The 14,199-nt window shown below is 47.3% G+C and overlaps 1 protein-coding gene across 1 annotated transcript in view; it reads right to left on the minus strand.

The window, feature by feature from the left end:
- The window catches only part of LOC144762155 (uncharacterized), a 269,735-nt gene that overhangs the window by 174,533 nt on the left and 81,003 nt on the right, over positions 1 to 14,199 (minus strand). Inside the window, exons 5-6 of the mRNA XM_078647312.1 lie at positions 12,582 to 12,773; positions 10,330 to 10,413 (exon numbers count right to left, since the gene is read on the minus strand). Coding sequence (XP_078503438.1) covers positions 10,330 to 10,413; positions 12,582 to 12,773 — 276 coding nt within the window. The remainder of the gene's footprint in view (positions 1 to 10,329; positions 10,414 to 12,581; positions 12,774 to 14,199) is intronic.

Consider the following 14,199-nt stretch of genomic DNA (forward strand, 5'->3'; position numbering starts at 1 on the left):
TCTGCACTCACTACTCTGCACTCACTACTCACTACTCTGCACTCACTACTCTGCACTCACTACTCTGCACTCACTACTCTGCACTCACTACTCACTACTCTGCACTCACTACTCTGCACTCACTACTCTGCACTCACTACTCTGCACTCACTACTCACTACTCTGCACTCACTACTCTGCACTCACTACTCACTACTCTGCACTCACTACTCTGCACTCACTACTCACTACTCTGCACTCACTACTCTGCACTCACTACTCTGCACTCACTACTCACTACTCTGCACTCACTACTCTGCACTCACTACTCACTACTCTGCACTCACTACTCTGCACTCACTACTCACTACTCTGCACTCACTACTCTGCACTCACTACTCACTACTCTGCACTCACTACTCTGCACTCACTACTCACTACTCTGCACTCACTACTCTGCACTCACTACTCTGCACTCACTACTCACTACTCTGCACTCACTACTCACTACTCTGCACTCACTACTCTGCACTCACTACTCACTACTCTGCACTCACTACTCTGCACTCACTACTCTGCACTCACTACTCTGCACTTACTACTCACTACTTTGCACTCACTACTCACTACTTTGCACTCACTACTCACTACTCTGCACTCACTACTCACTACTCTGCACTCACTACTCTGCACTCACTACTCACTACTCTGCACTCACTACTCTGCACTCACTACTCACTACTCTGCACTCACTACTCTGCACTCACTACTCTGCACTCACTACTCTGCACTCACTACTCACTACTCTGCACTCACTACTCTGCACTCACTACTCTGCACTCACTACTCTGCACTCACTACTCACTACTCTGCACTCACTACTCTGCACTCACTACTCTGCACTCACTACTCACTACTCTGCACTCACTACTCACTACTCTGCACTCACTACTCTGCACTCACTACTCACTACTCTGCACTCACTACTCTGCACTCACTACTCTGCACTCACTACTCTGCACTTACTACTCACTACTTTGCACTCACTACTCACTACTTTGCACTCACTACTCACTACTCTGCACTCACTACTCACTACTCTGCACTCACTACTCTGCACTCACTACTCACTACTCTGCACTCACTACTCTGCACTCACTACTCTGCACTCACTACTCTGCACTCACTACTCTGCACTCACTACTCACTACTCTGCACTCACTACTCTGCACTCACTACTCTGCACTCACTACTCACTACTCTGCACTCACTACTCACTACTTTGCACTCACTACTCACTACTCTGCACTCACTACTCTGCACTCACTACTCTGCACTCACTACTCTCCACTTACTACTCACTACTTTGCACTCACTACTCACTACTTTGCACTCACTACTCACTACTCTGCACTCACTACTCACTACTCTGCACTCACTACTCACTACTCTACACTCACTACTCTGCACTCACTACTCACTACTTTGCACTCACTACTTTGCAATCACTACTCACTACTCTGCACTCACTACTTTGCACTCACTACTCTGCACTCACTACTCACTACTCTGCACTCACTACTCACTACTTTGCACTCACTACTCTGCACTCACTACTCACTACTCTGCACTCACCATTCTGCACTCACTACTCTGCACTCACTACTCTGCACTCACTACTCTGCACTCACTACTCTGCACTCACTACTCTGCACTCACTACTCACTACTCTGCACTCACTACTCTGCACTCACTACTCACTACTTTGCACTCACTACTCACTACTTTGCACTCACTACTCACTACTCTGCACTCACTGCTCACTACTCTGCACTCACTGCTCACTACTCTCCACTCACTGCTCACTACTCTGCACTCACTACTTTGCACTCACTACTCTGCACTCACTACTTTGCACTCACTACTCACTACTTTGCACTCACTACTCTGCACTCACTACTCACTACTCTGCACTCACTACTTTGCACTCACTACTCACTACTCTGCACTCACTACTCACTACTATGCACTCACTACTCACTACTCTGCACTCACTACTCACTACTCTGCACTCACTACTCACTACTCTGCACTCACTACTCTGCACTCACTACTCACTACTTTGCACTCACTACTCACTACTCTGCACTCACTACTTTGCACTCACTACTCTGCACTCACTACTTTGCACTCACTACTCACTACTTTGCACTCACTACTCACTACTCTGCACTCACTACTCACTACTTTGCACTCACTACTCTGCACTCACTACTCACTACTCTGCACTCACTACTTTGCACTCACTACTCACTACTTTGCACTCACTACTCACTACTCTGCACTCACTACTCACTACTCTGCACTCACTACTCACTACTCACTACTCACTACTCTGCACTCACTACTCTGCACTCACTATTCTGCACTCACTACTCTGCACTCACTACTCTGCACTCACTACTCTGCACTCACTACTCTGCATTCACTACTCTGCACTCACTACTCACTACTCTGCACTCACTACTCACTACTCTGCACTCCCTGTAGTGTGCTGTCTCCCTGTAGTGTGCTGTCTCTCTGTAGTGTGCTGTCTCCCTATAGTGTGCTGTCTCCCTGTAGTGTGCTGTCTCTCTGTAGTGTGCTGTCTCCCTGTAGTGTGCTGTCTCCCTGTAGTGTGCTGTCTCTAGTGTGCTGTCTCCCTGTAGTGTGCTGTCTCTCTGTAGTGTGCTGTCTCCCTATAGTGTGTTGTCTCCCTGTAGTGTGCTGTCTCTCTGTAGTGTGCTGTCTCCCTGTAGTGTGCTGTCTCCCTGTAGTGTGCTGTCTCTAGTGTGCTGTCTCTCTGTAGTGTACTGTCTTTCTGTAGTGTGCTGTCTCTAGTGTGCTGTCTCTCTGTAGTGTGCTGTCTCCCTGTAGTGTGCTGTCTCCCTGTAGTGTGCTGTCTCTCTGTAGTGTGCTGTCTCTCTGTAGTGTGCTGTCTCCCTATAGTGTGCTGTCTCCCTATAGTGTGCTGTCTCTCTGTAGTGTGCTGTCTCTAGTGTGCTGTCGCTCTGTAGTGTGCTGTCTCCCTGTAGTGTGCTGTCTCTCTGTAGTGTGCTGTCTCTAGTGTGCTGTCTCCCTGTAGTGTGCTGTCTCTCTGTAGTGTGCTGTGTCCCTGTAGTGTGATGTCTCCCTGTAGTGTGCTGTCTCCCTGTAGTGTGCTGTCTCTCTGTAGTGTGCTGTCTCTCTGTAGTGTGCTGTCTCCCTATAGTGTGCTGTCTCCCTATAGTGTGCTGTCTCTCTGTAGTGTGCTGTCTCCCTGTAGTGTGCTGTCTCTCTGTAGTGTGCTGTCTCTCTGTAGTGTGCTGTCTCTCTGTAGTGTGCTGTCTCCCTGTAGTGTGCTGTCTCTCTGTAGTGTGCTGTCTCCCTATAGTGTGCTGTCTCTCTGTAGTGTGCTGTCTCTCTGTAGTGTGCTGTCTCCCTGTAGTGTGCTGTCTCCCTGTAGTGTGCTGTCTCCCTGTAGTGTGCTGTCTCTCTGTAGTGTGCTGTCTCCAGTGTTCTGTCTCCCTGTAGTGTGCTGTCTCTCTGTAGTGTGCTGTCTCCCTGTAGTGTGCTGTCTCTCTGTAGTGTGCTGTCTCCCTGTAGTGTGCTGTCTCTCTGTAGTGTGCTGTCTCCCTATAGTGTGCTGTCTCTCTGTAGTGTGCTGTCTCTAGTGTGCTGTCTCTCTGTAGTGTGCTGTCTCCCTGTAGTGTGCTGTCTCCCTGTAGTGTGCTGTCTCTCTGTAGTGTGCTGTCTCCAGTGTTCTGTCTCCCTGTAGTGTGCTGTCTCTCTGTAGTGTGCTGTCTCCCTGTAGTGTGCTGTCTCTCTGTAGTGTGCTGTCTCCCTGTAGTGTGCTGTCTCTCTGTAGTGTGCTGTCTCCCTATAGTGTGCTGTCTCTCTGTAGTGTGCTGTCTCTAGTGTGCTGTCTCTCTGTAGTGTGCTGTCTCCCTGTAGTGTGCTGTCTCCCTGTAGTGTGATGTCTCCCTGTAGTGTGCTGTCTCCCTGTAGTGTGCTGTCTCTCTGTAGTGTGCTGTCTCCCTGTAGTGTGCTGTCTCTCTGTAGTGTGCTGTCTCCCTGTAGTGTGCTGTCTCCCTGTAGTGTGCTGTCTCCCTGTAGTGTGCTGTCTCTCTGTAGTGTGCTGTCTCCCTATAGTGTGCTGTCTCTCTGTAGTGTGCTGTCTCTAGTGTGCTGTCTCTCTGTAGTGTGCTGTCTCCCTGTAGTGTGCTGTCTCCCTGTAGTGTGATGTCTCCCTGTAGTGTGCTGTCTCCCTGTAGTGTGCTGTCTCTCTGTAGTGTGCTGTCTCCCTATAGTGTGCTGTCTCTCTGTAGTGTGCTGTCTCTAGTGTGCTGTCTCTCTGTAGTGTGCTGTCTCCCTGTAGTGTGCTGTCTCCCTGTAGTGTGCTGTCTCTCTGTAGTGTGCTGTCTCCAGTGTGCTGTCTCCCTGTAGTGTGCTGTCTCTCTGTAGTGTGCTGTCTCTAGTGTGCTGTCTCTCTGTAGTGTGCTGTCTCCCTGTAGTGTGCTGTCTCCCTGTAGTGTGATGTCTCCCTGTAGTGTGCTGTCTCCCTGTAGTGTGCTGTCTCTCTGTAGTGTGCTGTCTCCCTATAGTGTGCTGTCTCTCTGTAGTGTGCTGTCTCTAGTGTGCTGTCTCTCTGTAGTGTGCTGTCTCCCTGTAGTGTGCTGTCTCCCTGTAGTGTGCTGTCTCTCTGTAGTGTGCTGTCTCCAGTGTGCTGTCTCCCTGTAGTGTGCTGTCTCTCTGTAGTGTGCTGTCTCCCTATAGTGTGCTGTCTCCCTATAGTGTGCTGTCTCCTCTCCTAGAGTGTAGTCAGTCTTCCGTGCCCAAGTGTAAGTGAATGTTGGCCACTTGACTCAATGCCTTGCCATCCTAATGCACATAAGTGTCTCCCTAATTGAACATGTCAGTGTCTCATCTCCATTCTGTCCGTTTCCAATGTCATTAAACTGCAAATGTATTTTTAGTTTTGATTCTGCTGTACGCGAACCACCAGACAATGGAAGTAGTATCTATGCTATGCTATGCTACACAGATGAGGGAAAAGGATAAGATTTCATGATATATGTCCAACAACAGTGCAGTGGTTAATCTGGCTTCTGGTGAGACAGCACAATTGTGTCCCCTATTTATCAAATTCACTTAGCGTCTTGCATGCTTTATTCGTAAAAATAAAAAATAAAAAAATAAATAAAACAAGTTCTTTTAATCCTGAACACGGAGCTCGGTGTTAAGTCTAAGACATTAAATACTCTCTTAGATGCTAAAAGAAAGAAGGTATGTTTGCATACCAGTGACGTACGGCAGAAAACATTTAGACCAATTAGATATACATTGCTGCATGAGACAAATATCATGCCTAAAAGAAACCAAGAGGGGAATGCTTAATTTTAGAGGCGTGGCTGATTTCATTTGCCACTCACATAGTACTCAAGCATTAAATGCGGCACTCTGTAATCCATGGATGACTTTTCAAATGGTTATTAAGAGTGCATCGCACACTGAATTCGGATTAGGGCTGGCCGAAATCTGCATTATGCGGACTTCATTTTATGTTATTTGGTTAATTTCACCTTACATTCGTTATGCAAAATTACGCTACTGTGCCATGTCACGTAATTACGTAGGTCTGCTGCTGGCACGGAGGAGGACGCTACTGCGCGCGCACTCCTAAAAACGAAACCTATGGTGGGGGCGGGACTTCCGTTTTGTGAAGCCCGCGCCCACGGAGTGCCTGGAGGAGCAGTGGTGACGCGGGGCTCCCATGCCCGAGGGAGAGCCCCGCGGTCAGAGGCTGCACAAGTCCGGAGTGCCGGTGAGCGGGGAAGGGGGGGATGCCTGTATGTGTGCGTGTGTGTGTGTCTGTGTGTGCGACGGCGGAGGGGTGGGGGGGGATGTCTCTCCGTGCGTGTATGTGTGCTTGTGTATGTGTGTGCTTGTGTATGTGTGTGCGCATGCGTGCAGGGGGAGGTGTGCCTGTGTATGTTTGCGCTTCCCAGGAGACAGCCACGGCGAGCGCGTTCGCGCGCGCGTGGCCTGCACCGATCGCCTTTTGCGAAATACGCGCGGCCAGGTGCTGTCTCCTGGGAACCAGAGTCAGCGACAAAAGATCTCCTGGCGGACACAGCGCTGACGCGCTGTTAAACGCCAGGAGACCTAAAAAGTATCCATCCAGCCCTGTTAAAAACAAGACATACCAGCTAAACCAAAAACAAGTAACGTTCAGATGTGTAATCAACTGACGGGCTAGCCTTTGCATCGCCTACATCTTAAATAATGGCAGTTTTAAATTTAGCAGAGACTCCTGACCCCTCAATGGCGGAAGGGAAGAGCAATCACTGAGGAGCGAGCAGGAGAGGCTGAGAGACCAGTGAGACAATTTATCATCAAACCCGGAACCTCGCTGCCAACTTATCAAAGTGCCCACTGGATGCATATGATTGGTCCCGAGCATCTGTCTATCCGCTGTTCCCAACATTAGCGCAGACATCAGAATCAGTGGACTATCAAATGCAATTACAGCGCGCGAGACAGACAATAACGATTGATAGCGCCTACTCTTCCTATCGCACACGGCGCTAGTGGGGGGTTGAAGCTCTGCCTTGAGCCGCCCCCGTTAAACAATGATTGAAAATATGCATTTGTCCTGGTAAAACACTGCAGCCCGCACCACTTCATTTGCTGAACACATTATCAAATTAAATGAAAAGCGAACTGCCAGGAGCAGCAGTTACTGCGTAGTAGGGATGAATATTTACTTTACGGTGTTAGCAGCGCGCACAGAGTCCGGCGTCTATTCCCTGTTGTCGCCTTTGCGGGTCACAGTGAGTAGGAGCGGTGAAAGTGATCGCTGAGCGAGATGCCGTGAGCGGCGAGGCTGCCCTGCTGCTGCGGTCGTCCTCGTGGTAGGCGCCCACGTGGGACGTGCTCGTGGTACCTTGGCGGGGCTTGCTGGGCTTGCTTGTGTGCTTCCCAGAGAGACAGGAGATTGGGAAACGCGCGCGCGGCCGGCGCCGATCGCCTTCCAGAGCGTGCGCGCGCCAGTCTCTGTCTCCTGGGAAGCAGACCCAGCAACAATAGTATCGCGCCTGCGCGATGGCATATGGCTTCGCCATATGCATCGCAGGCGCGAGACCTAAAAACCAACAGCAGACCCCACTGATCTAAACAATTACCGCCCTATTACAAACATTCCCACTCTCGCTAAACTGTTGGAAAAATGCGTACAACTACAATTGACTAAGCACATAGATAAGTTTGATCTCCTAAACGCTCATCAGTCAGGCTTCCGAGCAGGGCATAGTACCGAAACTGCCATGACTCACATAGTGGACGATGCCCTCCAAATCCTAGACCAAAACGATACCTGTCTCCTCATCCTTCTGGATCTCTCCTCAGCATTCGATACAGTTAAACATGAGAACTTACTCGAACTGTTAAACACAAGAATGGGCATATCTGGGACTGTTCTAAAGTGGTTCACCTCATTTCTACACAACCGGACACAAAGAATCAAAAGCAACAACCTGCTGTCCTCTCCGGTACCTGTATCGCTAGGCGTCCCTCAAGGATCCTCCCTCTCCCCAACACTGTTCAACCTAGTTATGGAACCTCTCACTACGTTGTTACAGGCTTCTAATGTGCACTTTCATATGTATGCTGACGACACCCAACTTTATCTCAAAATACAATCTCCCAAGGACATCATGCTGCTGAACACCACGATCAGAAACACCCAATCCTGGCTTGCTGAGAATCACCTCAAACTCAATGCTATGAAGACCGAGTTCCTCCTGATCTCACCTCCCGCTAAAATATCCACGGCTCAAACATGGCTTAAGCAATTAACGGCTCTAAATGTACAGCCCATCGTAGTAGACTCAGCAAAATCTTTAGGCATAACACTTGACACCAATCTTAACATGCAGCAGCACATCAGCAAGGCAACCAAAGGAGCGAACTTCCAAATCAATACCCTGAGAAAACTTAAACCTTTCCTTCCTGCCAAAGACTTCCAAACTGCAGTACAATCTATAGTCATCCCGCACATAGAATACGGTAGCACCGCCCTTTGCGGGCTCCCCCTAACTACAACGGCACCCCTAAGAGCGTCCCTTAACGCCGCAGCGAGACTCGTCACAGGCTCAAAAAAACACTTGCATATCTCCCCGGACTTTAAATCACTGAACTGGCTACCTTTTGAACCCAGAATACAACTGAAAATCGCATGCATGACACACAAGGCTGTGCATCTGAATTCACCCGCCTACCTCACTCAAAAGTTGACAATTTCGGGTGGCTCCCGAACTACTAGAAGCACAAACAATCTTTTGCTGAAACCTCGAAGATTTCGGAAGGAAAAAACGTATAAACGCTCCTTTTCAGGAATGGCACCCAGGATCTGGAACTCACTCCCTCCTGAAACAAGGCTCATCTCCTCCAACACAATCTTTAAGAAAGAAGTGAAAGCGATCCTCATGGCAAAATACACATGACCTATTACTCCGTATCACTCATGAATCTGCTCTGTAAGTCCTGCCCGACCTTGGCCTATTGTACCACCTGTATTATCGAATTACGTAATTGTATACGCTCACTCTTTGTATTTTGTTATAATGTTTGATGCACCTGGTTGATTATGTATATTGTTATATTGTTGACGCACCTGGTTGACTTTGCACACTTTACCCTCTCCACCTCAACGATCTTTACTTCCCTTCTACTGTCGCACCTGTGGGACTATACATCCTGCACACACCCACCTCAACTTGGCCCACCTTTAAACTCTAAATACTCTAAACACGCTTAAGCAAGTATATGCTCCTTGGTATTGCACTTTATACTATTGACGCAATTGTTTGTCTACTCTCAGTGTACCTACACTACCACACCTGTGACCTACCTCATGTCCTTTGACCTACCTATGTAACTAGCACCTTGTACCTAACTACCTCATATATCACTTTGTATATACGCGTTATTACTCTGTATCTTTACTTTGTATTTTTACTTGTAAAGCGCTCTGATATCTGCAAAGATCTTGTTCGCGCTGTATAAAACTCTCAAAATAGAATAGGCACCGAGGCGAGAATTATCAGGTCCGGGGAGATTGAGCCCAAGACCCGCAGAGGCGGGAATTGAACCCTGGTCCCTGGCCAGAACTCTGCATCAGGGTCTGCCGCTCTAACCATTGAGCCACGCTTCTCCAGGACTGTTGATAATGTGTTTTTGCATTGTTCAGAGTTGTGTCCCGTTGGTCATTGGACATAAATTGGCTCTTGGTAAAAATGCAGTTTTGCACCCTTATCACTCCAGCCCCATTGCTCTGCTTGCTTGTGACACCACCGACCCTATCAGGCCATCAGTTATACACCCCAGTGACGAAGGATGGAAGTGCCTTGAAAGGGTGAATATGTAGGTCTTCCGACGAGACACATAGCGGGCATGAAGTAAACAATATCAAAACGGATCGTCACTTCAGTGCTGTGCGTCAAAGAGCATAGGACTGCAAGTACCACAATGCACTGGGGCCCGGGGTGAAAAACAAACCTTGGCTCGGAGGATAACCTTAAACCACAGGTATGTGTATCCAGGCTGCCAGACTTTCCCCAGTACAACAGATAGAGCTACTTATATTGACCACTGCACTTCAAGAATGTATATCCAAATGCATTCTGGATGGTGTAGTCTTACTTTGCTAATATTGAAGTAGTAGTGAGATGAACACACCTGAAAACAATGATTTGTAGGTGAAATGTTCAGGATTGGAGAGAGTGCCGTAAATACCTGGTGTGATATATACATAAAAAGTACACCTAGACTCTAAGGGGAGGGGTAAGATGTAGCGTAACGGCCAGAGCTGCCAACTTTGGAACAGGGGGGCACCAGGTTCGAATCTCAGCGCTGGCTCAACGTTCTGTGGCTCTGGGCAAATCAATTAATCCCCCTGTGCCTACTAAAAATGAATGTGTAATGTAACTGGTGCTCGTGTAAAGTGTTCCAATACCTTTGGGTCGAGTTTGTGCTATATAAAACTGCAACCAAAAAAATAACAAGCCATTGGGCTGGGGGATAAAATTGAGAAGGTACTTGGGACTTGCATGGGCCATAAAGTGATGGTTTATTGTGGCCCATACCAAGGCAGATGAGGCTGAGTGTTACTAAACTCAGTGGTAATCATTTTACCATTAAGGGAAGGATGAAAGGCTGAGCGAGCCTGCTGGGGTTTGAACCTGTGACCATGAGATCACACACACACTCCTCTGAGTCAGCAGGTGGTTCTCACCTGGTAAGCCACCTTCTCTGCAGGTAAGCAGAACCCACCTGTTTCAGGTCCAGGATGCGTCGGGCCAGCTGGATTTTGTCGCCACTGTCTTCGGGGAGGACGACCGGGCACCGCTTGTCTTCCTACATGGGTGATGGAAAGTGAGAGTGGGGGTTGGGGAGAAAGAGAAAGAGAAAGAGAAAGAGAAGAGAAGAGAAGAGAAGAGAAGAGAAGAGAAGAGAAGAGAAGAGAAGAGAAGAGAAGAGAAGAGAAGAGAAGAGAAGAGAAAAGAAACGAAAGAGAAGAGAAGCGAAAGAGAAGAGAAGAGAAGAAAAGAAAGGAGAAAAGAAGAGAAAGAGAAGAGAATAGAGAAGAAAGAGAAGAGAAGAAAGGAGAGAAGAAAGAGAAGGGAAGAAAAGAGAGAAGAAAGAGAAGAGAAGAGAAAAGAACGAGAAGAGAAGAGAAGAGAAAGAGAAGAGAAGAGAGAAGAAAGAGAAGAGAAGAGAGAAGAAAGAGAAGAGAAGAGAAAAGAAAAGAAAGAGAAGAGAAGAGAAAAGAAAGAGAAAAGAGAAAAGAAAAGAAAGAGAAGAGAAGAGAAACGAAAGAGAAGAGAAGAAAAGAGAGAAGAGAAGAGAAAGAGAAGAGAAGAGAAAAGAAAGAGACGAGAAGAAAAGAGAGAAGAAAGAGAAGAGAACAGAACAGAAAGAGACGAGAAAAGAAAGAGAAGAGAAACAAAAGAGAAGAGAAGAGAAGAGAAGAGAAGCGAAAGAGAAGAGAAGAGAAGAGAAGAAAAGAAAAGAGAAAAGAAAAGAAAGAGAAGAGAATAGAGAAGAGAATAGAGAAGAGAACAGAGAAAAGAGAAAAGAGAAAAGAGAGAAGAGAGAAGAGAAAAGAGAGAAGAGAGAAGAGAGAAGAGAAGGGAAGAGGAGGGAAGAGGAGAGGAGAGGAGAGGAGAGGGGATGAGGAGAGGAGAGGAGAGGAGAGAAGGGAAGAGAAGAGGAAGAGAGAGAGAGAGAGAGAGAGAGAGAGATGGAGAAAACAGAAAGATATGGAGGGAGGGAAGTTAGAGCAATGGAGAGAAGGGCAAGAGATAGCAGAAGAGCGGAAGAGGAGCAGATGGATAGGAGGCGAGGATGACGAGAGAGATAATAAGACGAAAGACATAAAGAGAGAGAGAAGGTGAGTGAGACAGAGGATGAAGAGAGATTTGCAAAAAAAGGGTAAACGAGAAAGATGCAGTGAAGAAGAAAGAGAGAAGACAAGATTAGGAACGACAATACAAGAAAGGATTCCATTCCTAGTCACAGATCTACTCTGAGTGGTCATCTCTCTGGAGCAGAGGTGAAGCACATCCCTTCAGCAGGTTTTTACTCTGACTTTGCACAGATCTAACAGGTTTCAATGAACCCTTGAAATATCTGGGTCAGGACAAGGACAGGGTTCTGGTTACTGGGGCCAGAGGGTCAGACGCAAAGAGGTGAAACTGGTCAAACACTAACACAACCAATCAAACACCATTTGGGCCTGATCCACAAACTACATCCTGTAGATTGTGATGCAGTGCTACAGTACTACTACTGGCTACAAAATGCAATTCACAAACCTACGAGTGTAAATCTCCACCTCCAACCCTGGCCAACCACTGGTCCTGCAACACCCTCCCATAGACAATAATGGCAGTGAGGACTTCAAATAAAACCCCATAGGAAGTAATGAAAAATGTAAATCCACTTATTTAAAGTAATTAAAACTATAAATACTTCACAAACCCTCCCTACTACTTGAAAACAACACAACGCCTGCCTACATGAAGACCACGTACGAAATAGTACTGCAGAACAATCTGTGACAAGTTGAAGGTAAGGTAAAGAAGGTTTATGGTAGGTAATTCTAATTCTGTGAGCCATAAACACCTTCATTTTTAAATGGATGTCAATAATCAAGAGTTACCAAATGGATGTTATCCAGGACTGTTGCTCATTGGCCACACATCTTTGATCCTGGACATAGTTCAGAGCAACAGTTTCTAGCATAGGTCCAGGAGGGCCAGAGAGATCCCAGGTTTTCAAGATATTCACATAAAATAATGTACACTGAGTGAATCTACAGGGCACTCATCTACATAGTCAGAAGTATGGTCAGCATATCTCATTGTGGGGCTTACTCAAATATGGCCACATCACCCCCTCCCGGACAGAATTCTGCAGGGCACTTTGAATGGGTTTGTTGTAAACCAATGACAGGAGTAACCCTCTAGTGTTCGAGCGATAACTACTGCATAGAGAAAATCCTGCATCAGGTCTCACGGTACCTTCTCTCGGATCCAGACCTCCAGCTCGTCCGCCTTCCGCTTGAACTCCTGGAGGGTCCGTGCCACACCCAACGCCTTGCTCTGATTGGTTGCTGTCTGCTTCAGCACATGCCACTGGTCTTTCAGAGACTGCAGCTGCTTGGTCATGTTGTCAGCATTCGGGGCTTGCTTGTTGATGAGATGTTCGGCCATCTGTAGAAAAGACGCAGGAGAGACATAGGATGCATGGATTTGCAACGGCAGTTAAATAGTGCTTCCTACCCCTTGCGAGGCACCATAGTGCTGTCATGTGGCAGGTAGAACACTAATATGTATGCTTTAGACCAAGAGTAAGAGCTCAGTGGGATGCAGAGGATAGAAGTTCTGGTAGACTCAACATGTCCAAAGGGCCTGAACCACAAGAAGGAATGAAATACCTCAATGAAATTAACCCTGGGCGTTGTTGGCGTAGCAGGACTACGCAGAGGTCCACGAAGTTGGGAACAAACTCTGGGTGAAAGGGGGCCCTGCTACGGGTCACTAAAGTCAGTTTCCGACAACCGATTCGTGTTGGACAGACCAATTCGGAAAGGCTGTCGGAATCTGACATCGTAATCGGCCAGTCGTAAATGTGGCCCGTTGAGCTGTATGATTCGCCTCTGACCGACTTGGACTCTCTGAATGCTGGTCGCAACTGGCTGACCGGTTACCTTCTATCGTGATCGGTCAGTCAGAAATGTTTCCGAGTCAGTCGTAAACATGGGTTCCGTCATAAATTAGGAAAATCCAAATGCCATTTGGAGCCTTTCCGACTGACATCGTAATGAGGCCCAGGGGGTGTAGAGGGGAAGAGCTGCACGCTCTGGGGACAGCTTGACAACACGTGGACTCTCATTGAGTGCTTAAGAGCAATAAAAGTAGATCCCTAAAAGTAAGCAGTGGAAGGACACACATAAGCAATGTTAACCTGGTGAGACAGACACAGGATGGACAAGGTAATCCATCAAAAAAGAAGCAAGCACATGCGAGTGACAGGAAAGCCTGCCAGTGGTAAGCAGTGGGCGGGCTCGAAGCCTTTTGTGTGTTAGTTGTAAACCCACAATATGCTGCCTCACAGCAGACAAATGTGCGGTCTAGTAGGCTTGACTTAAACATAAGGTAACAAAAGAGAGAATGCATTCTGACATCTGGTGCTAAATATTCTATCACTTCCTCTATTTAATGCACAAGATAAGCAGCTTTATGAAACTTTGGGCCATATGTATCAAGCAAATTCGCATTCGCAAACGCCGAAATTCGCAGAATTTCGGCATTTGCGAATGCAAATTTGCAAAATGGTATGTATGAAGGAAAATCTGGTGCAAAACAAGGAATCGCAAAATGTGCGATTCCTTAAATGCAATGTATGAAGCAACAAAAAAAAATGCTAATTGTCCTTAAGGAATCGCAAATTACCACCAACTTCAAGTTGGTGGTAATTTGCGAATTCCTTGAAAAATGCAAATTTTTGCATTTTTCAAAGTGCCATGTGAGGCACATACATGCCCTTAGGGCATGTATGTGTGCCACGTGTGCACCCATGCATATTTCAGGAGTGCAACAGGGTGTCCTTTGGACACCCCTGCACCCTTGAAAATAT

This window comes from Lissotriton helveticus, chromosome 6 (assembly GCF_964261635.1).
Source record: "Lissotriton helveticus chromosome 6, aLisHel1.1, whole genome shotgun sequence".
Taxonomy (NCBI): Eukaryota; Metazoa; Chordata; class Amphibia; order Caudata; family Salamandridae; genus Lissotriton; species Lissotriton helveticus.